The sequence below is a fragment of the Carettochelys insculpta genome, chromosome 16, assembly GCF_033958435.1.
Source record: "Carettochelys insculpta isolate YL-2023 chromosome 16, ASM3395843v1, whole genome shotgun sequence".
Classification (NCBI taxonomy): Eukaryota; Metazoa; Chordata; order Testudines; family Carettochelyidae; genus Carettochelys; species Carettochelys insculpta.
The window spans coordinates 11,298,756-11,324,073 of record NC_134152.1 but is presented as its reverse complement, the minus strand read 5'-3'; the positions used below and the strand labels follow the sequence as shown (position 1 = coordinate 11,324,073).

General features: G+C 45.2%; 1 protein-coding gene across 10 annotated transcripts in view; it reads right to left on the bottom strand.

The window, feature by feature from the left end:
* Window positions 1–24,783, bottom strand: part of METTL22 (methyltransferase 22, Kin17 lysine) — a 30,536-nt gene extending 5,753 nt beyond the window's left edge. For 2 of the 10 annotated variants that reach the window (XM_075010641.1, XM_075010643.1), the window contains exons 1-8: window positions 24,445–24,783; window positions 20,744–20,771; window positions 17,181–17,329; window positions 16,311–16,682; window positions 7,421–7,461; window positions 7,191–7,335; window positions 6,011–6,082; window positions 5,337–5,390 (exon numbers count right to left, since the gene is read on the bottom strand). In XM_075010641.1, the coding sequence (XP_074866742.1) occupies window positions 5,337–5,390; window positions 6,011–6,082; window positions 7,191–7,335; window positions 7,421–7,461; window positions 16,311–16,682; window positions 17,181–17,329; window positions 20,744–20,771; window positions 24,445–24,589 (1,006 nt within the window). In that variant the 5' untranslated portion in view covers window positions 24,590–24,783. Of the gene's footprint in view, window positions 1–2,437; window positions 3,084–3,226; window positions 3,416–5,336; window positions 5,391–6,010; window positions 6,083–7,190; window positions 7,336–7,420; window positions 7,462–16,310; window positions 16,683–17,180; window positions 17,330–20,743; window positions 20,772–22,272; window positions 22,484–24,009; window positions 24,120–24,170; window positions 24,383–24,444 lie in introns of those variants that run through there. The other 8 variants (XM_075010642.1, XM_075010645.1, XM_075010646.1 and 5 more) reach the window with 8 other exon arrangements.
* Between the last annotated feature and the right edge of the window lie 535 nt (window positions 24,784–25,318).

The window sequence follows — 25,318 nt, the reverse complement described above, 5'->3', positions numbered from 1 at the left end:
GGGGAAACCAGCATTACACACAGTATGCAAAGTGTGGGTGTACCATGGATTTATATTGAGGCATTATATTTACAGACATTGTCTATCCCTTTCCTAATGGCTCCAAATATTGTTAGGTTTTTTTGATTGCTGCTCCGCATTGACTCCAAGATCTCTTTCGCAGCAGTAACAGCTCCTTTAGAGCCTGTCATTTTGTATATTGTTAGGATTGTTTTCCAATATGTATTCCTTTTCATTTATCAATACTGAACTTCACCTGGATTTTGCGCCACAGTTACTCAGATTTCTGAGATCCCTTTGTAACTCTTCACAGTCTGCTTTGTAGCTTACCATCTACAAAATTTGCCATTTCACAGTTCATCTTTTTTTCCAGATCATTTATAAAGACGCTGAACAGCACTAGATGGAGTTTACCACCCGCTTTGGGCTGCATTCCCAAGCAACCTGACTCCAAGACGACCCGGTCCTGGCGCGCCGGGGGCCGCTACCGGACTCACACCGTCCACGGGCACCTCTTAACGGTTTCACGCCCTCTTGAACTAAGGCTAAATACTGGCACGAGACCGATAGTCAACAAGTACCGTAAGGGAAAGTTGAAAAGAACTCTGAAGAGAGAGTTCAAGAGGGCGTGAAACCATTAAGAGGTGCTCGTGGACGGTGTGAGGCCTGTAGCGGCCCCCGGCACGCCGGGACCGGGTCTTCTTGGAGTCGGGTTGCTTGGGAATGCAGCCCAAAGCGGGTGAACAGCACTAGTGCCCTTACAGACCCCTCGGGGCATACTATATCTCTATTCTGAAAAATTACCATTTATTCCTACACTTTGTCACCAGTTTTTAACCACTTATCCATGAGAGTACCTTCCATCTTGTCCAATGACTGCTGATTTTGCTTTAGAACCTGAAGGACCCTTTCAAAGATTTTTCTCAAAGTCCATGCATACAATATCACCTGTTATCACCTTTAGCCATATTCTTGTTTAGCCCCTCAAAGAATTCTCAATATATCAGTGATGCAATACTTCTCTTTTAAAAAGCCATGTTGATGCTTCCCCAACAAATCACTTTTTCTCTCTCTCTCTCTCTCTCAACTCTGGTCATTACTATAGTTTAAATCAATTTGCTGGTTCTGACGTTAGGTTCACTAACCTATAGTTTACACAATCACCTCTGGAGCCTTAGCATGAAATAGCCAGATCTGAATATTTGATTCTAAAGTGATTAAGAATTATCATAACAAAGAAAATGAGGCAAATAAATGTGAGTTCTCATCAAACGTCTCACAATTTCAGCTATGCATTTGAGCTATTGGAATATGGATAGCAGTTTTGGACATTTAAAAAAGCCACTCTACCCAGCTTGTAATCCAAAACACAGTAATTTTTTCTTTTTCTCAAAACTGCATCTGCATGAAGGTATTTTATTATTTCATAAGAGAGACAAATTACTTTTTCTGAAGGCATTAAATCCCACTATCGCTGCTTGAATGACTACATTGAGACAGGATCCCAAGAAAGCATAGTAGTCCATTGCATGCAGTTACAAGTCACTGGAGACAGCTTCTCCGTAAAGAACCTACAATTACAACACAACAAAAAGAGGCCCCTTTTACTGACACCTAGACAGCAACTTTAGATATTCAATGCCCCCAGATTAACTGTATTAATAGTAGTCATTTATTCAGAACAAAGAGTCTATGCCTACACTAGCCCCTGCCTTTTGAAAGAGGGATGCTAATGAGACACTTTGGGATATGCTAACAAAGCACTGACATGAATATGCAGTGCCTCATTAGCATAACGACAGCCACAGCAATTCAAAAGTACTGATTTTGAATCACGCACCGCTCCTGTAGACGGGGGCCTTTCGATAGGACCAGTCTTCGAAAGCCCCTTATTCCTATGAGGAGCTGCATATTCATGGCCACGGTGGGCACACCTGCCTCAGCCCCAGTGCCCCCCCGGCCCCATGGAGGCTGAGCCCACGGCACCTCCATCCACCCCCTACATCCCTGTGGTCCTGACCCCAGTGCGGCTCCGCAAGGGGCCACGGACCTTGGGCAATAGAGGTAGCTGTGGCCACCATGGCTCCCAGCCTTCCATGTTGCTGGGCGACTGAGCCCTTTCCCATTCCAGTCCCGCTCCAAGTTCAGTCCCCCGCCACCCAGCCCCCCACCTCCCCTCCATGGAGCGTTCCCCCCAAGCACTGTATATAGTTTGACACATTGTTTTGTTTGGTCAAATACATTTATTTCCCAAAAGTTACGTGTAATGTTCCCATCTTAACCCCGAGTCCCTGGTGAGTGGTGGGGGAGCATGAGGGATGGGGGATTCGGGGGGCCTGCAGTGCAGAGTGTGGCTGGGAGGGTCAGGGCAGGCCATGGGCTAAGGCCTGGCACAAGGCCTCCTGGATCCTGACTCCATGCCTCTGAGCCTGGCAGCATGGAACAGGAAGCAGCTGTTCATACCCAGCCCTCAGGTCCATGGCCCAGCACTGGATAAAGGGCTCCCACCTGTCTTCCATAAGATTGTGGAGACCACCGCAGGTGGTGACCACTGGGGGGACATTTGAAAGCTGATGTCCAGCCTTGCATGGAGGCTGCAAAACTTCCCCTTCAGCCTCCCAAACGCACACTCTACTGTGCCTTTGGCATTGTTGAGGCAGCCACTGAAGGTGTCCTGGGCTGGCGCGGTGCGGGTACATGCTGTCGGCCACAATGCAGGAGGGCATCACGATGTCCGTGAGCAGGAGCTCCCGTGTGGAGACATATGCGCCCTCCTGCATCCGGCGCCCCAGCCAAGAATTCCAGAACACCTGGGCGTCACAGGCCCTGACTGGCCACCCCACGCACACATCCAGAAAGCAGCTCCTCATGTCCACCGGGGCCTGGAGTACCACCGAGTGGTACCTCTTCCTGTTAATTTATGTGTACCCACTGCAGCCCAGGGCCTGTATCGCCATGTGCGTTCCGCCCAGGGCTTCAAAACAATTCGGTAACCCCAGCTCTGAGAATCTGGCAAGGGCAGCATCCAGGTCCCCAAGGGTGACAATGCATCACAGGAGCCACGTGTTGATGGCTTGAATGACCTGTGGTGGTGGAAGGAAGACATGTCCATGAACGCTCGACTGGGTAGCCCCTGCTCCCTTTGCCCCCTCACCGCCAGGGGCTCCCTACCTCTTGCCCAGTAGCCCCCTCCCCAGGGTGGGTCTGTGTTGTAGGCCAGGCTTACCTCTATCAGCACCACTCCAATGATGGCCTTGCCAACTCTGAATTGGTGGCTGACGGACCGGTGGCTGGATGGGGTTACTAGCCTCCACAGCACGATGCCCATCCTCTTCTGCACTGGGAGCGCTGGCTACATTTGGGTGTCCCAGTGCTGGAGGACTGTGTTGGGCCAATGGCAGAGGTCCTCGAATGTCTGCTGGGTCATGCGAAAGTTCCTCAGCCACCGCTCATCACCCCAGTCCCCAGCAGCAGATGGTCCTACCACTTGGTGCTGGTGGCGAAGGCCCATCGGCACCAGATCAGGGGGGCTGGAGGAGGGGGCAGCAGGGTCCTTGCTAGTGCCTGGAGGATGGGACCCATGCGAGAGACCCAGCTGTGCTGGAAGAGCACGGTGAGCAGCATAGCCAGCAGGCTGGCTGCAGTGATGAGGAAGGACATCCTCCTCGGGGAGCATCTGGGCAGGCACGGCGTGTCGCTCTGCTCCCCAGAATGCGGTCTGCCCTGCTGTCTGCAGCCTGGCAGCCTTGAGCACGTACAGGGTGGGGGGTGTTAGGAAGGGCCATTTAAGGGGTCAGCTGGCTAGGAGCCCTGAAGGGCTTGTTAGCCATGCAACCCCTGCCTACATCATATCTGGGACCCTTACTTTGAAGTAGGAGCTACTGGTGTGTAGATGCTTCACTTCAAAGTAGAGGGACCCTACTTCAAAGTAAGGGAGGGGATGCTTTTTGTGTGTAGATGTTCTACTTTGAAGTTATTTTGTAGTGTAGACATTGCCATTGTGGCATAAATCTTTGAGGGCAAGGAATTGTGTTCTGGCTCCATGCAGAAGAGATACAGGGCTCCCTCAAGAAACTACAGTCTGTGAAGGATATGGTCCACAGAGTCTGGAAAAGATACGTAACTCCAGAGAAGTACAGCAGTCCCTTGATTTATGCAAGGGATGTATTCCCAAACACCCTCACATAAGTCAGGGGGGCGGCTTTTTTCCCTGTCAGAACAAAGGTTCTTCAGCCAGAGCACCTGGAGCTCCTTTTAAAAGACAAGTCATGGGGTTGGGGATGGGCAGTTGGGGAGGGTTAAGCCTGGTGGTGGGTTGGGGTCATGGGAAGGGGGCAGGGGTGTTAAGCAAGGGGTAGGTTAGGGCTGCAAGGGGGCAGGAGGTGGTAAGCCAGGGCAGTGTGACCCTTTGGGTGGTTGAGACCGAGCTGCACGGGGTGGGAGGTGGGGTGTGAGCCACTGGGGGGTGTGAAAGTGTTTGAATGGGGGCCATGCGGGGCAAGAGCTGAGCCAGAGCTGCTTGCAGGGGGCAAGTGGGATTTCGAGTTATGCTTAACTCGCATTAATGCTAGTTAAGAGCAACTCAAAGTTGTGCATTTTGAGGGATTACTGTACTGCCCGCTGGAAGAGACTTGCACATACCCATTTTGACTAGGTTCAAGCAAAGAATGGGTCTTTGGTAACAAGGAGCAGCCTGAACTGACTAAGGGTCCTCATCTGATTCTTGAACTGGCACAAGACTGAAACCAGGAAGACAAAACTCTGCCAAAAGATTTTGAAGCACCAGAAAGCTACCAGGGCCTCCACATGATAAGTTTAGGATGGGTGTAGAATATAATAGTTTAAGTGTGTTTTTTCTTGTAATGCTTTTGTTCTAAATAAATGTATTATACTCTTAGAGCCAACTGATCACCTTCTTAGCACCTGGGACATAAAGGAATGACAGAAGTAAAAATAAGGTCAGACTTGCTGGGGTTAGCACAGTAAATTGCAACAAGACTGCAAGCATGAGTCCCAGTCTGGGGGAGAGGGATCTGAGTACCTTCCCATAGAGAACTGATAGCTGGAGGCCTGATGCCTAAGGTGGCACCTTTAAGGAGGCAGCAGAAGTGCAGTTAGCCTCTGAACTGACACTTATTGGTTTAATGCAGACTTTTGAAACTCAGTACTCTTGCAAATAATCACTGATTTCAGAAGGGGCCATTCTGCCTTATTAAAAAGTGATTTTTACTAGAACTGCTGTAACCTGAAGAATTGCTACTTGCACTTTTGTATGCTGTACTATTTCAAAACTATTATAGAAAACAATTGGAATTAAACTTATTACTACTACTTACCAGTACAGAACCCATCTTTCAGCCAGTCCAGCTCTTTTACTTTAACTTCACCTCCTGTACACATACAGAAAAAAAATTACAAAAACCCACACCGACTGGCAAATTAGTTGTATCTACACTTAAGAGGGCAAGTTAAAGGAGATCAAGGACCAAAAATCAGCAGTGAAGTGGTACTGTATGTGGAAAAAATGGTAAAAAACTGACATGAACTTATCTGGCTTTCAGACAAATCAGACAGCTACACATGCAGGAGGAAATGATGGGAGAAGTGCAGAAGCAGCAGCCTGTTTTACCTTATGCTCTCCTGTAAACTCTTTTACCAGCAAAAGAAGCTCCCTTCCATCGCTTTCACATTGGAACATACAAGTGTCCATTATACCACTTCACCTTTGACATTTAATTTACACCATTGTTGACTTTGGCCCAAAGATGTTCATGACTCCCAATTATTCCTGGTGACCTTTTAAAAATTCTATATTACACATAGTTGCCGATGTGGACCCTACACAGAGTTTTCATCTCTAGGTTTCTATATTTCCAATTATGATGAAAGTTTAATTATCTGTAAACATGTATAGAATGAAATCAGTCTCTTTGGTTACTCCTGTATAGTCTAGGAAGAGTTCAACTGACAAAAGACACAAACCTGCAGCTGAGAAACAATGACTGTTTACCTGATGGCTCAGTAAGATGTTTGTTTAATGTTACATTTTGCTCACACATGGCCAGAAGGTCTTCACCAACATCTGGAAATAAATTAACAATTGTACTGGATTACTATATTCTGAATGTGTTGAAGCCCTGTTATATGGGACTGACCCCTTCTTGGGATATGACAACACCTCAGTCTTCAGGGTCTATATGTAGTATTTGTGCTCTCTGCTGACACTGCCAATAACAAAAACTAGTATTAAGGCCAGCAGTGAGAAGCATATTTTATAATCTGGACACCTCTTCATAAAGACCTGAACTAAGACTGTCAAACATTTTAATGACAACAACTAGCAGATAAATACATAGAATGTATTTGAACAGAAGCTCTAAAGTTGAAAGGCACTCACTTAGTAATTTTTATAATAAAAAGAACAGTTTTCCACAAAGTCACAATCAAAGACAGATTTACTTCTTCTTAGGCAGGATCCACTTATAGTGGCAAATAATGCTTGTTGTTCTTAATATTATCTTTTTCAGACTAGGGACCTGGACTTAGTCATACTTTGCTTTAAAACAGCAATTTTACCAAAAGCTAAAATATGCTTAATTGACTGGCAAGGTTATCTCCAATGTGCAACTTAAATTTCACTGACAATAAAATAAGATCCTTACAGGAAATACAAAAATGCCCATAAAACTGGTTTTTCATTTCCTGATATCAATCAATTCTGAAATGCTATGCACGCTGCTCAAATAAAATTAAAATTTCAAAGTTTCTTAACAAAATATACCAATATTAATATTCCAAAAGTGTGATATTAGAAACCAGCAAAATTATGGGGACTTTTTGCTGTACAATGCTTCCTTATGAGAAATATGGTTACTACCCAGGTACACACTATTTAAACTAAACATGAAAAAAGTAAGAGTCCCTAAAATGAGGATCCTGATTCCATTTCACACTTATAAGAAGGCATCACTTCTTTTGTGTGTCTGCTTACTAGGAAATTTTCTGTATAATATTACCAATAAATTGAGAAGCTGTTATGTGGTGCCAATATGTACAAATCAGAAAAAAAAAAAAAGGACAAATGAAGGGAAATAAAAACTTCAGAAATGAGATGCTGGATTCACATTTTCTGTGCTTTTAAAAATATATACTTTTTATATTAATATTTAAAAATAATTGCATCAAACTACCTGTGCAATACACAGTCTTAGCAACCATTGCCATGACAATGCTCGTAATTCCAGTGCCGCCTCCAAGCTCTAGTACCGTGCAACCTCTGAACATGTCCCGTTTGAACAAGATGTAATCAGCAAGAAGAAAAGCTCCCCGCCAGACCTTCAAGAGAGAGCAGAAGGCATGGACAGTTATGACTGTGACGCACAGTTCACAAAGCTCAGGATATTATCAAAAAGATACATACTTGTTTACCAACATCGTCCAATGGTGTTGCCATTGTGTGCTCTGGTAGAACAAGAGCAAAAAAACTGAAATAAGTATCTTTAAATAAGTGCCACAACTAATTATTTGTTTTTAGTATTACTTGGTTGATACTAAGTTTACTCAATTTTTTTTTAAATCAAAGGACACATTGTTTACCACCTGGGATCATATTATTTCAAAGTTAAACAAATAAGAAATTTTTAAAAATTGTATATTTAAATTGTATTGCATGTAAAAAGAGTAAAGAGTAGGATTGTAACTCCGTACTACATACTGACTCGGAACCAATCAAGGAACTGTTTACAGTAGCATAACAATGGATAGGTATTTGTAAGTGGTTATTTTTGTTTTAGAATGTTTATCGCATATCTTCCATTTAACTATGCAACAGGTGGACTACAGGCAATCATAGCGTAAGTTTCTTTTATGATTTATCAACCTGGCTCAACCATAACTTGAAAAAGACAAACTCTAAGAATGGGAGAGATTCTGTAGTGGAATCTTAGATTATAAAGTATGCTAGGTATTGCCATATCTAATGGTTCGAAAGGTGGACAACCATCCTACAACAAATGGACTGAGACCATACTTGAAGAGCCAAATGTTAAACAGCTTCACGGCATGTGTTGAGCTCACCAACCACCAAGGCATGAAGACTTTTCCAAGCAGCTTTGGGTGGGGCTGTGCATGTGCCAACCCAGCAGGTGCCATTTGCACCACTAGGGATAGCGCATGCAGCCCCGCTCTCTCCTCAGTTACTTTGCTGAGGCCCTAACTATGTCTATTGCACGAGAGTCTCTCTCTCGGCAGTCACTCAATAACATGTAGGACATCTTAATGTTGCCCTCCTATTTGTGAGTCCGTTGATGACTGATCAGCCTGATTCTGGAGCTGCAGATCTTATCACAGAAGAGGCAGGTGTTAGTACTGTTGGAGAGGAGTGGGGCAGTTTTTGAAGATCTTTTCTTCTTCTCCACCTCTCCTCTTTTGCACTGCGGGTGGGAACTCCAAAATAGTGCTATCCCTCACAGATTACCATTTTTCCACTGGGGATAGTCTTGACCAAGGTTCTCTCAAGTGTTGACACCGCACTTTTTCACGTGTGTTTCAACATGTCCTTATATCGCTTCCGCTTGCTCCCAACCCTCTTCTGTCCTTCCTCCAAATCAGAAAACAGAGTCTGTTTTGGAAGGCACTGATCAGACACTTAAACCACGTAATCAGTCTAATGTAGTTGTTGATGAATGACAATAGCTTCAACGCTGGTCATGTTCAACTTTTCCAGCTAGTGTTTGTACACCTATCCTCCAAAGAGAGGTTTAGGATTCTCCTGAGGCAGTGTTGATGGTATTGTTCAAGTGCCTTCAAATGATGCGTGTATGTTGTCCAGGTTTCACATGCATACAGTAACATTGTTTACCATGCAGTGGTTGTTCCAGAGAGCTTTGTCTTGGGACAGATGTCCTGGTTCTTTGTCTCAGGTACATGAAAGCAGACCTTGCAAGGCTCAGATGCTGGATTTCTGCATCAATGTTGACTTTAGAGGAAAGAGGACTTTCAAGATATGGAAAGTGCTCCACGTTTTCCAGCAGTTCTCCACTGACTTCAATAGAATGCATATGAGATTGTCCCATCAGCGAGGGTTGATGGAGCACCTTGGCCTTTTTAATGCTCAATGTGAGGCTGAGACTTTCGTATGCTTCAGCAAAGGCACGTAAGATGGTCTGAAGGGCTGTGGGGGCAACAGCAGCAACCATATTTTCATCCACGTACTGGAGCTCCATGATAAAGGCTGTGGAGGTCTTGCTTTTAGCCTTCAGTCTCCTGAGACCATCTATAGAAGGAACAGGAAGCTTTTCAATGTTCACACCATCTGGAAGTTTGCCATTAAAGAGGTGAGGGATCATGGCGGTGAAGATGCAGAACAGCTATAGGGCAATGATGCAGCCTTGCTCGACTCCTGTTTTGACCTTAAAGGGGTCACTTTACATCTGTTGTTGCTCAATCCTGTGGAAGTCATGGTAACGAATTTTTGGGGCAGCCAATCCTTGAGAGAACGGTCCACAGGACGCTATGACTGACTGAGTCAAATGCTTAGGTCAGGTTGATGAATCTCATATATAAGGTCTGGTTTTATTCACAATATTTTTCTTGAAGTTGCCAGGCAGTGAACATCATGGCCACTGTTCCTCGGAATGGTGAGAAGTCACCCTGGGATTCTGGGAAAATTTCTTCTGAGAGTGGAAGGAGTTGGTTTGTGAGGATCTGAGCTAAGATTTCCCCTGCTGTTGCCAGGAGAGATGCCATGATAGTTTCCACAGTCAGACTTGCCACTCTTCTTGAAAAGACAGAGAATCAATGTGTCTCTGAAATCTTGTGGCATCTGCTCCCTATCCCAGATCTTGAGAATCAGGAGGTGGAGCTATTTGTGGAGCTCTGGCCCACCTTCTTTGAAGACTTCTGTGGGAAGTACATCTAGTCTGGTTGTCTTGTTGCACTTCCTCACTTGTTGGCAGCTTGGACCTTACCCAAAGTAGGAAGTGTTGCAAGATCGTCTCTAGGCAGTTGCTGAGGGATTTGGTCAAGGGACTCTAGAACCACAGTGAAGGGGTGGTTCAAGAGCTCATAGTGCTCCTTCTGGCAAAAAGCAATGACTTCATTGTCTTTCAAGTGTTGGGTACCACCCTTTGATCTCAGGGGATTGATTCCATAGTTTCTTGGTCCATAAACTGCTCTGGTAGCACTGAAGAAACCTATTTTACTGTTGATGTGTGCAAGATGCTGGAGTTCTCGTGCCTTCTCAGTCCACCGCTGGTTTTTCAGAGTTCTTGTTTTACCTTGCACTTCTCCCTTGGTCTTGGCATGTGCTTCTCTCTTTGTTACACAATTGATGTTGCCTTAGCAAGCCCTAAAAGCTTTCTTTTTTGCCTCGATGAAGCACTCAATTTCCATATCGTTCTCATCAAACCAGTCCTGATGCTTCCTGGTTTGGTAGCCAATAGCTTCTCCAGAAGCTATAATGATGACATTTTTCAATTGACACCAGTGTTCTTCAACATCTTCAAGGTGTGCTGCTGGCAGCTTCCTTTGGAGCGCTATCAGGAAGTCACTTCATGTGATGGGGTGCCTTCTCTTTCTTCTTCAAGTGCTTTCCCCACGGGTAGGTGAATGTAGAGCAGTACCTCCCCTAGCTGAATGGTAGATTTTGATTTGGTGCACCTACTGTGGACAGTACTGCCCTAGCTATTGTCATATATTTGCCTTCCTGAGACTGTATTGCATCCTGTGTTATGGAAGTGTGATTAGACATAGCTGCATGACGTATGTCCCGTAAGCCTTTAGAAAGGCTGTGGATGTTGCTACTGAACATGTAGAATGTGCCCTCGGAAATGCCAGCAGTGGTTTGTTTTCAATAGAATAACATTGTACTAGGTATGTAGATATGAGTCTCGACATATGTTGCGATGAGAGGGGCAATCCCTTTCATCTTTCTGCAAGGCATAAGAATAATCTTTGTGATTTTCTAAAGGACTGTGTCCTGTCTATGTAGAAGGATATGACCCTCCTAACACCCAAAATGTGCAGTTTGGCCTCCAGATGGGAAGCGTGCAGTTTAGGATATAAATGATCATAGGTTCCTTTATATGGAAATGGGAGCACACTTTCGGTAGAAAGGCAGAATGGGGTTGTAATACCAATTTGTGTTTACGGAATGTTGTGTGCAGTGGAGAGTCGGTCAAAGTGGCTCTCTCACTCACCATTCAAGCTGATGTTATCGCCACTAGGAACAGCATTTTCATTGTTAATATGGTCAGAGAACATGCAGCCATTGACTCAAATGGTGGTCTCATCAATGTGTGAAGGGCAAGTTCCAAGTACCAAACCAGAGGTATAGGTTGGTGAGGAGACATGATGTTTTGTAAGCATTTGCAAAGCCTTTTTACAACTGGGTGAGTGAACACCAAGGATTACAAGACTGTGATCACCGAAAGGTGAATACAGAGTAAAGACAGTGATAGGTGAGTATATTTTAGATAAAGAATGTAGTGAATGCTCTTTGCAGTGGGGCTTTTATGGGTTGCCTGCCCCTTTGGGAGCACCAGAACGAGAAGCAGGTTCCACTTAGAAAGTTAAATTTTTTGAGCTTTTTCTCATCTGCTCTGTAGCAGCACATCTCTCACTAGTTGGGAGTACTGTGTGTATACTCTGGGATCCCCAGAGAAACCAGGCTGTCAAATGGAGGGCGAGTGGTCTGAGGTAAGCCATGAGCCTTTGTTCTGGGAGAGTAGGTCCAAGTAACTAGGAAGGAGGTAGAGGAGCATGATGAGATATGCGAAACAGTAAAAGGAAACCAGATCTGTCTGGCCCATGTTGAAGCAATAAGAACAGTTCGTGCTCCTTCTGTCTGAATATTCCTGAGAACTCTGGCGATCAGAGGAACAGGTGGAAAGGCATGCAGGAGATGGGTGTTCCAGAAGAGAAGAAAGGGGTCCCCTGGAGATTTGTGCCCTTTGCCCATTCTCAAGCAGTACGAAGTGCACTTCGGGCCCTCCTGTGCTGCAAAGAGGTGGGGCCAGATGTATGGCCATCTGGCTGTAGACATCTTGAAAAGGTGTTGGGTCACTTTGTGGTGGAGCTCCCATTCATGGTCCAGGGAGAAATGGAGACTTAGAGTCTGTGTGTATGTCATGAGGTATGAAGAGAGTGTGCACGTCTGATGCTAGCAGGTATAAGGCCATGAGGACGATGTTGTGACCAATGCACCAGTTCCACAATTTTACAGTCTCTGCACCAATGGACTGTGACTGGGCCCCTCCCTGATGATTGATATAGAACACTGTAGTGGTACTGTCTGGGACAATCTGGACAGTTTTGTTTTGAATGTGTGGCAGAAAATGTTTGCAAGCATTGAAAACAGCACGTAAATGAAGAAAGGTGATATGTAACCTCTGTTCATCCCTAGTCCATTGACCTTGGACATGATGCTGTTGGCAATGTGTTCCCAGCCAAGAAGCACTGTAATCTGACAGGCTGGTTGGGCCCGATGAAAAGGGATCCCTAGGTTGTTTCATTCTCGAGTCCATCATTGTAAGGACTCTTATCTTTCAAGGTGGCAATATCCGTCTATGCATTTGACACCTGGCGGTGATATACACTGATGCCAGCCAATGTTGCAGGCAATAAAAATGTGGCCAAGCACTGGGGACAAGGTAAGTAGTGTCCGCCATGTGGCTGTGGAGGCAAACACATGTAAGCACAGGAGCCACGGGGCTTATGCTAAGATGTGATATCAGGGCCTTTTTGGACTCGTGGCATTGTGTAGGGAGATAAGCTTGAGCAGTTGTGGAGTTGAGCTAAGCTCCTATGAAGTCAATACATGTGGTAAGTTCCAGGGTTGCTTTGGAAATATTTAAAAGGAACCCCAGGGATTGTAGGAGATGTTTTGTGGATTGGATCATGGATGACTCTTGTGAGGTCTTGAGCTCATCCTCTACAGAGGCAAACAGAGATATGGGAATATGATGTCTGAGGTGCACAGCTAGTGGAGCAGGGACTTTGGTGAACACCCGGGGGGCAGTTGAAAGCTGGAAGGGCAGGCCCCTGTATTATTAGTGTTGTGCTCCAAGGGCAAAACACAAGAAGCATCTGTGAGGAGGATGCATAGACATTGAAATATGAGTCTTGGAGTTCGAGGGCTGTGAACCAGTCCCCCTTGTCCAGTGCAGGGATTATAAAAGATAGTGTAGACATCTTGAACCTCTATTTCTGGATGTACTTGTTCAACCGCCTTAGATCTAGGACTGGTCTCTAGCCCCTTGTTTTCTTTTCTATTAGAAAGGAGCTTGAGCAAAACCGTCTCTCCTGGTACTGTTTTGGAACTGCTTCAACGGTTCCAATTTCCAAGAGGTGTTGCACTTTGAGCCGTAGTTAAGTTCTCATGGGAAGGGTCCCTGAAGAGGGACAGGTGGGGGGGATGTTGTAGGGATGGAGAGTAGACGAGTAGTGTATCCTTGGGCGAGGTCTAACACCCATCTGTCTGTAGTTGTTAGTGTCCTCCAGTGGTAAAGGGGACACAGACAGTGGCAGAATATTTGGTAGTTGAGCACTGGAGAGTATGGAAGGTTCGATGAGTGCTTAACCAAAACTTCAATTGTTGTTTCGAGGCTGGTGGAAACAGAGTGCTTATTCAGGGCTTTGTGCACCTGATTTCTTGGTCTATCAATATTATATTGGTAAGGTTTGGAGGACTGACTTCCAAATGTCTAGTCCTTGTATCTCTGGTAAGGGGTGAATCTTGTTTTAATGAATGTGGTGGTGGGGCGGGGGTGCACATCCCCAAAAGTGCACAAATAAATTCTTGTTAAGATTTTGTCTGTTTGTGGCATACCGTTTGACTTTGTTGAATGGTAAGTCTTCCATCTTTGTCTGGCGTTCTTTTGGAACGTGTGCTGCCTGTAGTCGTGAAGATCTTGGCATAGTAATGCACAGTAATCTTTGCTGCATCAGCCGAGCCTAGTGGCATCTGCAATGCTATTTTTGCTGCAGTGTGGCCTTCCTGAACTATAGATTTCAGGGCAGTGCTTCTGTCCTCAGGCAGGTGACGGATTAAATTGGGAAAGCTTAGAATAACTGTCTAAGTTGTGACTGGCTAACCTTGCCAAATAGTTAGCTATACATAATTGGAGTGTAGGTGATGAATAAATCCTTCTACCAAATAGCTTCAGGTGCTTATGCTCCTTGTCAGCAAGGGTGTTTTCACACATCGATTTTGCTGTGATTGGCAGGACCTATTGCTGAAGAGTTAGGTTGTGGGTTCAAAAGTAAAAAGTCCACACACTTCACCATGACAAAGTATTTTCCTCTCATCTTGTTTGTTGGCAGGTGTGGCCGTGGAAGGGCTGTGCCAGACCTCATCTGCTGCCTCCAATACAGCCTCATCAAGCAAGCCGCTCTGGCAGTTGTGCGAGCTTGCAAATTCTTTTAGAAGCTTGTTTTGGTTTTCAGATATTTCTGTTAAAGTGATCTCCTAGCTGACTGCCACTGTCTTAGACAGATCCTGGAATTGCTTCATGTTATCAGAAGACTTGGGTGAGAGAGCTTCTCTGTGGGTGATGGCAGTTGCAGCTGATGGTGAGTCTGGAGCAAATTGTGACTATCATCTGGCAAGTGGGTATTATGCAATTCCAGCTCTTTCACATGGTGCGAAGAAACCAAAAAGACAGAAGATGGCTAGTGCTCTGGTAGAGTACAAGGTGCTCCTGAGTGACTCCAAATGGGACAATTGTAGTAGAAGGGCAATCAATGTAACTGGGAACTGGAGTAATAAGGGTCGTGAGGATGATGATGGTGGTGATGATGATGACAGTGATAATGTGCTGCCTGGATTAGACTCAGGGACCAATGTTGTGATGAGAAAGCATTTCTACAGTCAAAATATGTTAGCCATAGTACAGTATGGAGATATAAGGGCTTCTAGAAATTGACCATCCGTTGGGTGAACAGTCTCTATAATCTGCAGAGTTATATGAGCAAGGTGAATGATAGTACCTTGGTGACTTGTCATAATGGTGTTAGCTACTCACAGCACCTCTGTGGTGGTAGGGTGGACTGGGGGATGTAAAGCCTCTGTGGTGACCTGGTTAACAATCTAGTGCTATGGCTCTCTGAGAGAACTCTGTTTTAGCCCTGGCCTTCTATGGTGCAGCAGGTGAGAGCTGTTGCTCTAGAGGCGTTTGGCTTTGTTCCCTTGATGCCAGGAGAGTGCGGCACTGCATGGTCTTCCAGCACTTATAATGGCTGCATTTTAACTGGTGCCAGCTGTGCACTTGGCACGGCAGTCTCCACTTGTTCTGCTGTTGCCAGTGATGGGCAAGCTGCTGCTTTCGGCATTGCCAGTGCTGGGGGTGCTGCAGCCACTTTTGTAGAGGCGCAGCTTTTAGACTTTGTGGTAGAGACACAGGCTTAGGCTTTTGTGTACCTGAAATGCCCAGTTTGTCTCCCATGCTCACTCTGGGCAGGGAGCATACAGGGTAAGGTCTTGGTCTTTGCTCATGTCCCTGACAAAAAGGACGTTGCCCAGCGTTGAGAGCGATTCTGGCAGCAGCTGGAGAGCTTTATCAAATGGGAACATTTTTTACCTCAGCTCCTGTCTTTTCTGGCTCTGGCAGCTAAATGAGAGCATTTTTGGAGGGATGTGTGGCTCTCTGAGGCAAACACACACATTCCTAATTCCCATCCAAGGATACACATAAGATCTCAGCACTTCGCACATTTTTTAAAACAGAGTCAGAGACATCTTTAGGTTCTTTTTTTAGAGTGGGGGGTGTGGAGCCCTGTCGGCAGACTCAGCTGTGGGGATACTGCTGTGGGAACACCAGCAGCTGAGAACAGGCTGGAACGTGGAGCCCTGGAGGGGAGCCAGCCAGGGTGCAGAGCCCTGATGAAAGCCCTGTAGCTGGGGCATGTCTCGCCAGCAGACACGCAATTGTGGGGACCCCTACTGCATTTTTGCCTGCCACCACATCTAGGAGTGCCCCCCACCCCACCTCCAGGCAGCCGGCCTGGCCTCCCCTCATCTGGCAAATCCCCTTATCCAAAAACACTCAGGCATGGAGGGTGCTGGACAAGGGAGGTACAATCTGTAGTACTGAACTATTTTTGAAATGTGCTTAAGTATCTAAAGGACATGCAGTTACACAATATTGGGTGAAAGGGTGTTAATTGTGTAAATTTTTCTTGGTCTACAGAGTCACAAAAGTTATTGTACTACAGTAGAACTTTTGCTACTGCTGTTTTATATAGCTCATGTTTTCTTTTGTAACAAAACATGTATAAGTCACTTCTAAGCTTCAGCCTATAGTTTTTCTTACCTATTTTAATAATATCATTACAGGTATTTTCTTGCTTTGAACCTTCAAAACTATCTTCCCCTCCTTTCGTCAGAATTCTGGGGTGCGCTATGTCTCTTGAAAGATCCTCCACTTCTGGATCAGGTACATATCGAGGTCTTCTGACCACTTCCAAATCACCATCACGATCCAGCAGAGCATCTATTCCTCCAAGATTATTTGCTTCTCTTCCATTTTTGCTGAGAAAATTTAAGTCATTGCTACTTTTGTCACACAATTCCCTTCCATCTCTGCTTTGGTGTCCCATATTTTCAGATGAAAGTTCTTTTTCCCTTTTTCTCCCAGACTCCAAATTATTTTTTTCCAAAAGGAGCTGGAATTGTGATAGAAACACTAAAACAAAAACAAAGGATGTTAAAGACAAACAATAAAAGCTTGAAGACATGATCAACAATAACTTTCATAATAGATCTTTTTCAGCATTTGTTTCAGTATAACAAGCATAGCAGGATTTTTTGATGTATCACAAATTTTACATAAGAGCTAAACTAAGATTATGGAGACAACTCTTTGCAGCTGGGAAAACTGGCACTGAGATTACAGTGAAATATATTACTGTGTAAACATTAAATTATTTTGTAACTAAATATAACTAATATTGACATTTCTGGATGGAGGCAAAATTTAATGTCTGATTAAGAATTTATATTAATCCCAGAAACCAGGATTTAATCATTATGAATAAGTTGGTAAATTTAAGACTACAATAAAATAAATAAATGCACAGCAGTTTTCATCTGCAGCTCCCAAAACACTGTGCAAAGGAGGTTGCTGCCATTATCCCCATTTTACCAATGCTGAAATTCTAAACAACTTCTGATTGTCAATTACCTGGCTGTCCAACAGTATTCAATCGCACCATAAGGTGTCGTTTGCTTGGCGTGTATAGATGAACATCAGAAAGAACAGTGTCACTTCTAAATGTGATGTCATTCATAGTCTCTTTCTTAGCTGCATCTACCATGGTTTGTTGTGGACACCTATAACAAGACAGCACCTTGTGAAATGTCACAACAGGAAATGCTTCATACATTTTATTTAAAATATGAGATTATCCCAATAAACAAACTGGACAGTTCTGATGAAAATCCCAGGCAATTCAGAATCATGCAAACTTAGTACATCACTTTCCAGTAAGATACAAAAACGTAAAACAGGATGTTCATTGCAAGAGAACAAATTACAGCCTGTCAGTTTTAAAAGTTATCATATAACACCTTATATGAAAAAAATTAGATTGTACCATTTATGCATTCAGTAAGTTTCATCATCATCAACAGCAGCCACGGGCTCAATGCCCACTGGTGTCCTACACCTCATTCACTATTTCCTTCCATCTTTCCCTGTCCAGTGCAGAGTGACTTAGTTTCTGCAGACTAGCTCTGCATCAATCTACTATACCATCTACCAATTCTATGTGGGGTCTGCCTCTCCTGTTTGAACAATCCATTATGCCGAATACCAGGTTTTTGACTTTCCATTCGCCGTTCATTCTGCAGATGTGCCCAAATAGCTGTAATTTCTGTCGTATAACCTTCTGCAATTGGTTCTCTTTTGCCTGTATCTTCCTATATAATTCATTGGTGGTGACTTTCTGCATCCATCCTAGTCTCAAGATCTTTCTATAACAACTCCTCTTGAATGCCAATATCCTTAGAATCTCTCACTATCACCCATGTCTCACATCCATACAATATGCTGCTGAATATACATGTTTTCCAGATGCTCACCTTTGTTCCTAAGCTAATTGCTTTGCCTTTCCAGATCTTATCTATCACCTTCAAACTTGCTCTTGCATTAGCTATGTTAATCACTATTTCCTTCTTACAGTCTAGATCATGGTTTCCCAAACTGGGGGCATGCCCCCCTGGGTGGAGGAGGGTGAAGAAATTCCAAGGGGGGGACACAAGGCAACCCACCTCCCCATCATTCCCTCCACCTGAAGAAAAAGCCAGCCTTTGCTTGCAGCTCTCAGCCCCTGCCATTTTACATGGGTGACCTGGCGCAGCCTCTACAAAAAGCAGGCAGCTGGTGAAGACCCACCTGGAGCTAGCTGTCTTCTACAAAGATGAGTGAGTGAGCGTTGGGGTGGAGGAGGATGGGATTAGATGAGAGGCTGAGGTGCTTGGCTCAGGTGAGGGGCACAGGGATGGGGTAAGAGGAGGGGACTGGTGGTGCCTGTCTTCACAGGATGGGAGGGGCTCAGGCGGGCAGCCGGCTTGTGGGACTCAAGGTGCTTGGGCAGCTGGCCCCAGCATCTCAGGTTCAGGTGGCTCAGGCTGGCGGCTGACCATGGCAGTGCGGGGCTTGGGCTGGAAGGAAGGTGGCCGGCACCAGCAACGTGGGGCTTGGGCAGCTTGGGATGGCAGGTGGGTGATTGGCCCTGGCAGCGTAGGGCTTGGGTGGGCAGCTTGGGCAGCTGGTCCCGGCAGTGCAGGGCTCAGGCAGACGGCAGGCCTGGGTGACTGGCAGGCAGGTGGGTGTCTGGCTGGCCTCAGCAGTGAAGGGCTCAAACAGACAGCTCTGGCAGCACAGGTCTCAGGCAGGCAGGTGCTGTCACAGTCAGCTCTGGCAGCTGGCACAGTGCTCAGGTAGCTGGCCAGATGGGGCTGCACCAGGCAACTGTAAGGGGCCACGAAAAACTATTTGTGCTTATTTTTAATTTTAAATAACATTTTTATAAACGAGATTTGTTTTTATTTTAAATTACAAATAGAATTCTTTGTTAAAAGTGGGGGATGGATGATGGTAAAGAAGAGGTGGGGGGCATGAGGGTTTATCAAAAATCAAAAGGGGGGTCTGATGCCAAAAAGTTTGGGCACCACTGGTCTAGATCATATGTCGTGTTGCTCCCCAGATATGTGAGCTTCTCTATGTTCTAGTTTGACCCCTCTACACTGATGTTCCTTCCTACTGCCTTATCTCCAAATACCACTGTTTTTGTTTTATCGATGTTCATAATCAATCCATAGCGCTTCCCTTTCTCGTTTAGCACCTGCACCATTCTTGCTAGCTTCTCCTCATCTTCCTCAATAGCTATATCATCCGTGAACCTCAAGTTATTAATTCTCATCCCGTGCATGGATATCCCTTCTAACTCTCCCTTGAGCTCGTCCATCGCTCTCTAGGTGCGTGATGAAGATACTTGGTGATATCGGATCTGCTTGTCTCATACCTCTACTCATTCTAAACCAACTTTCCAACTCTCTACACATTCTCACCACTGCTTCCACATGGTCACTGATACCCTTCAACAACCATATCAGTTTGCTATCCACTCCATATGACTCCAACGCTGCCCAAGTCACCTTCTGATCTATACTATTATATGCCTTCTGAAAAACCAACAAAGCACATGTAGGTGTTCTCGTTTTTTCATCTAGCTTTTTCGCTATTAATCTCAGTGCCAAAACCTGTTCTATGGCACTTCCATCTTTCCTGAATCCCCCTTGCTCATCTGCTAGATATTCTTCCACCTGCAATCTCAGTCTCTCTCATTATCTGCACCATGCCTAGATCACTTGTTAGGTCAATTGTTCGGTAGTTCTTGCACTCTGATGTGCATCCTTTCTTGTGTATTGTCACTAGCACGGATCTTGTCGATTCCTCAAGTACCTTTCCTTCTTTCCACGATACATTAAATAGGCAATGTATTTCCTGAATCATATGTTCTCTGCCATATTTGATCATCTCTCCAATGATCATTTAATTCTGTCCACTACATAACTGAGGTTTCAGTGGGCTGTCAGGACCTATAAAAACTTGTGATATGTTTTGTTCTGTTTTTAAACAGGATTGGCACAAATCTTGCAACTGAAAAGGGAAGTGTTGTTTGTTGTTCAAAAAACAGCATGTCACATTTTGAAAGCACAAACAGGTCTTTACCATGGTACATGTATACAGAGATCAAGGTTTTCAATATGACCAATGTCCTTTAGTGACTAGCATTAAGGCCTGATTATTAAAGGGTAGGTGCTCAGCACTTTCAAAAAAAAAAAAAAAAAAAAAAAAAAAAAAATTAAACAAAATCTAGCAATTTTAATGCATTTAATTTTGGGTACCCAAAATCACCACTCATTTTTGAAAGGTCTGGCCAGTGAGTCTAAGTGTTACATTACAAGAACGAAGTAAACCTCAATACTTGACATCAGTCAACACTCTACAATGCACACTGATATCTACAAATCTGATTTTCTAACCAGCAGCTTCAGAATTAGAGAGCACAAAGCTTTTTAAAATATTAGTTACAGTCATTCTAGTCGTATGTGCTTAGGAGCACTAATATCAACAGCTAAACCATGCTCCTTCTACTGAGGCAAATACATAAATTAATAGGAAATAACCCCTCATTATGAAAATATCTTCTAATATTTAAAAAATTCTGTTTCACTTACATGATAATATTGAACCTTAGCTGGGATCCTGTGGATAGACAAATACAGACGTCAGCTATGTGGGTTTTTTTTTTTTGTTTGTTTGTTTTTTTTAAATGGAGTCTTCTGTCCACTTTCCTATAATACATTTTATAGAGAGTCTTTTCTAATCTAGTATTGTATCTGAATCAGCATAGAAAGGTTGGTATGTAGAACCTAGGGATGTTAAACGTTAGACTCATCCATTTAGGTTTACTGGTTATGGTTAACTGCATGGGCTAGAACAGCCTTCCGCACAACACGTAGAGGGGGTTGCTCCAGCCCAGCTGGGCCACCACAGGTGGGGGCACTCCAGCTGTGGAGCAGCCCCATCCACAGCAGCCCCCAGGAGGAAGGAGCAGCTGGGGTGACTGCTAGAGCCCAGCCCAGCTGGAGTGGGCCCCCTGCCATGGACACAGGCTGCTCCAGCTGAGATGGGAATGCCCCTGCCCACTCACGGCTGCCATGGGCAGGGGCTGATCTGACCAGGCCAGAGAACCCCTGCCCAAGGCACTTCCAGCTGGGCTGCTGTGGATGGGGGCTGTTCCAGCATCAGCAATGCAGGCTTGGACACTCCAGGCAAGCCAGGGCAACCCCATCCCCAGAATGCCATGAGTGGGGTGGTGCTCCAGCCTGGCCACAGCAGCCCCAGTCCTCAGTGGGTGGGGGAAGGAAGCACTCCAAGCCAGCTGGGCAGGAATCACATCCCCCCAGCCCCAACCCATTTTAATCAGTTAACCAGCTAAACCTAGCATTTAACTGGTTAACCAATTAAACAAGATTTTACATAGAATCATAGAACACTGGGACTGGAAGGGACCTTGAGAGGCCATCGAGTCCAGACCCCTGTCCCAATGGCAGGGCCAAGTACTATCTAAACCATCCCTGATAGATGTCTACCTAACCTGTTCTTAAATATCTCCAGCGATGGAGATTCCACAACCTCCCTTGGCAATTTATTCCACTGTTTGACTACCCTGACAGTTAGGAACTTTTTCCTAATGTCCAACCTAACTGTCAGGGCAGTCAAACAGTGGAATAAATTGCCAAGGGAGGTTGTGGAATCTCCATCGCTGGAGATATCTAAGAACAAGTTAGACAGATGTCTGTCAGGGATGGTTTAGATAGTAGTTGGTCCTGCCATTGGGGCAGGGGGCTGGACTTGATTTTACATCCCTAGTAGAAAATAACCTAGAAAAAGTGTGGTAAGTTGTTGAATGTGGAAGGAATCAAAAGTACATAGCCTTTGGTATCTATAACAAATAAGGCAAGCACTATAAGCTATTTCAGATACAGTTTTGGCTTCTATGCATGCTCTCAAGCGAGCGAAATTCCCCTTGCCTATCCTGACTCTTAAAGAAGCTTCCTCTCTCTTCACAGAGAAGGGATACATTCTAGTGGAAGGAGGTGACAAAGAGAAAAAAATGGAATGAAAAAATCCTGTTTTCCCATTTGAATGCATTTCTGATGAGAAACATGACATCAGGATGAATTAAAAACAAGATACACACCAGGTGGCCCATAACTTGTGGTGAAGCTACTGTCAACTTTCCACTCCAGTGCACATCATATAGCCATGCTGTAGTTCCTTCACAGAGAGATGACTATCATGACTGAGATAGGCCACTGAAGAGATCCACTACTGGTTGGTCCTTTAAAGTTCAAATAATCCCCCACTTTCTTCACAACAGCTCAGTTGCCTGATGCCCTTCTCTACGAAATGAGGCACAAACTCCTGTATGTGCTTTTCTGGTAAGGTGTGTATACTTTCTCTCCATGAAAAGTAAGATTAAATTTAGACTTATTTGTTTTAAATGAGGCATAATGTTTCCTGACTAGAAAAGCGTGTCACTATTCTGATATAGAAATGTTGAGAAAAGAACAACTATTTTGATGTCACAGAACAAAAAATAAAGCGTAATCTCTTCTTGAGCACCTTTCTACCTCACTTTGGGCAGGTCTACACTACAGCAGAATGTTAAATTAAGGTACACAATTCCAGCTACATTAATTGTGAAGTTGGAGTTGACATGCCTTAATGGCGTTGACACCATCTCAACTAAGGAAGGTCAACAGGGATGAACCATCATGCAGATGAACCATCGCGCTGACTTCCCTTACTTATAACGAGAGGCTGAAGTAACTGGTGCCAACACAGGCAACCTCTGAGTTCAATTTAGCGTGTTCCTACTAGGAGCACTAAGTCAAACTCCAGAAGATTGACGGCAGCAGGGTTGATCTTTCCTGTAGTGAAGATGTATCCTAAGTCTATATGACTTTCATTTTAACTCACTCTTATTCTGGCATTTTTAATATACAGGCCATGTGCTGACTTAGCTTCTCCCTAGATGTGAACTAGGGTAATCCTTACAAATACATGATAAATTATTTTCCTGTTTACTTTTACTAATTTACAATTAGCAGCAGCTCACATAGCTGTATTTGTAAGCAAAAGCAATTTGCTGAGAAACTGAAATATAGTTAAATGACTTGGTTTTTTTTAAAAAAAGTCACAGTAGTGTGTGAACCACTGGTTGATTAATACACACAAAAGGATATTTCAGTCTGAATGGCTACCACCAGTGATAAAATTATTAGACAAAAGAAAAAAAATAGTCAAAATGGGAAACTAAATATTAGAAAAACACCAAGAAGGCCTGTAGCACCTTATAAACTAACAGATACTTTGGAGAATAAGCTTTTGTGGGCAAAGCTTTATCAGTGGGTCTCTCCCCACAAACGCTTATACTCCAAAATATCTGTTAGTTTATAAAGTGCCACAGAACTTCTTGGTGTTTTTGAAGATACAGACTAAATCGGCTCTCTCTCCAATACTAGAGAAACACCATATCTTTGTAATATCCTACTTTCATTTTACTAATAATTTATTTTTATTTTGGCAGGGGCTGTAAAATTCCCTAGCAATGACAAAACCTAAACAAAAGACAACTACAAGCTATGCTTCAGAACTTGGATGCAAATGCTGCATTTTGGGCATTCCCACCCACTGGTTTCTCAATGCTTCAGGCAAAGGAGCAACAGGCCATTAAAAAGAATTAGGTGGTAACGCTATGTCTACATTGCTGGATTTTTCAGAAATAACTTGTTTCTCTGTTCTAACACCAAAATAAATTATTTCTGAAAACACTGTTCACACAGCAAGAGCATTTTGAGATGGGGTGCTCATGCCAACGAGCCCAATTTCAAAACAAGAGCAATGATGGCATGCGTCCCTGGAGGCCAATTACCTCTTCTTTGTACACACAGAGTCAATTTCCAAGTTGAAAGGGAGGGACTCAGCAGACGTCAATGGCAGCGTGGACACAAAAGGTTTTTCCTCCCAAGAACAAAGTTTTTCCTGAGAACAAAGGGGGTTTTCTGGGGGAAATATATATATATATATATATACCTAGCCAAGCCCAAAGGCCGGCTGCAGTAACTGGAGTCGCGCCCCGTCGCTGACAAGACGACAAAGGCCACAGACCGATGTTTCCTCGCCAGCCGCACTGAAAAGCAGGGCCCCTCCACCCTCCACCCTCCCAGCACCTCGGCGGGCACGGGCGGTTCGTGGTGCTATCACGCCGGACGCCCGAGGTGGCGAACCGCCTGGCTCCAGGTCTCCCCTTCGCGTCCCGTCCCGTCCCGTCCCGTCCCAGCGGCGGGCCCTGCGGGCGGTCACACACCTGTCCCAGAGCAGCCGGGCAGGGGCTCGCTCACAGCCCCGTCCCGCGGAGCGGCGGCTGCTCGAGTCTGACAGACAAGCCCCTCCCCCGCCACACTGTCCCCAGGCCCCGGGGCCGGCCACCGAGCTGCTGGAGGGTCCGGCATAGGGGCGGGGTCGGCCAGGTGGGCTGCCGGGCAGGCCTACCCGGTGCTCAACTCCCGCGCCCGACGGGCTAACTGGGCCGCCTCCAGCAGCCTCAGCTTGAGCACAACGTCATCACGCTACGTCCCACTGATGTCAGCCGGGACAGAGAAGATCAGAGGGAAGCTGCAGGGATCCGGATGCTGCGGGGTTGCTGTTTTCGTTGCTCCTGCTTACCCAGGAGCCCTCGCGGTAGGGGGCGGGGTGAGCTGTGCACCTTTAAGTGGCCGGCATAGGGCAGCCAATGTTATAGTAGTACAAAGCAGAGCCCAGTTGTCCAGTCCTGAGGGAGGTCCCTGCAGCTCCTAGCGGGGTGGGGAGGTTCCTCATAGTGACGTTGGCCGCAGCGCTGGGCACCACCACTGCAACTCCCATTGGTTCCGGTTCCCAGCCGTTAGGAACCATTTTCCACCAAGGGGGCGGGGTGCGTACACAGCTTCCTTGACCCAGGAGCCTTGCAGAGCTGGTGTGCGTGGGGACCCTGCCTTAGTCCCGCTGACCAGACTCCCAAGCTGTGTCTACATCAGCCCCTTGCTTTCGAAAGGGGCATGTTAATGGGCGGGTTCAAAAGATGCTGATGAGGTGCTGCAATGAATATGAATTAGCATAATGACGGCCACAGCGATTTGAAAGTGCAGCTTTTTGAACTGTGTGCACTTTTTGAACGGGACCCCCTTGGTTTTTGAAAGCCC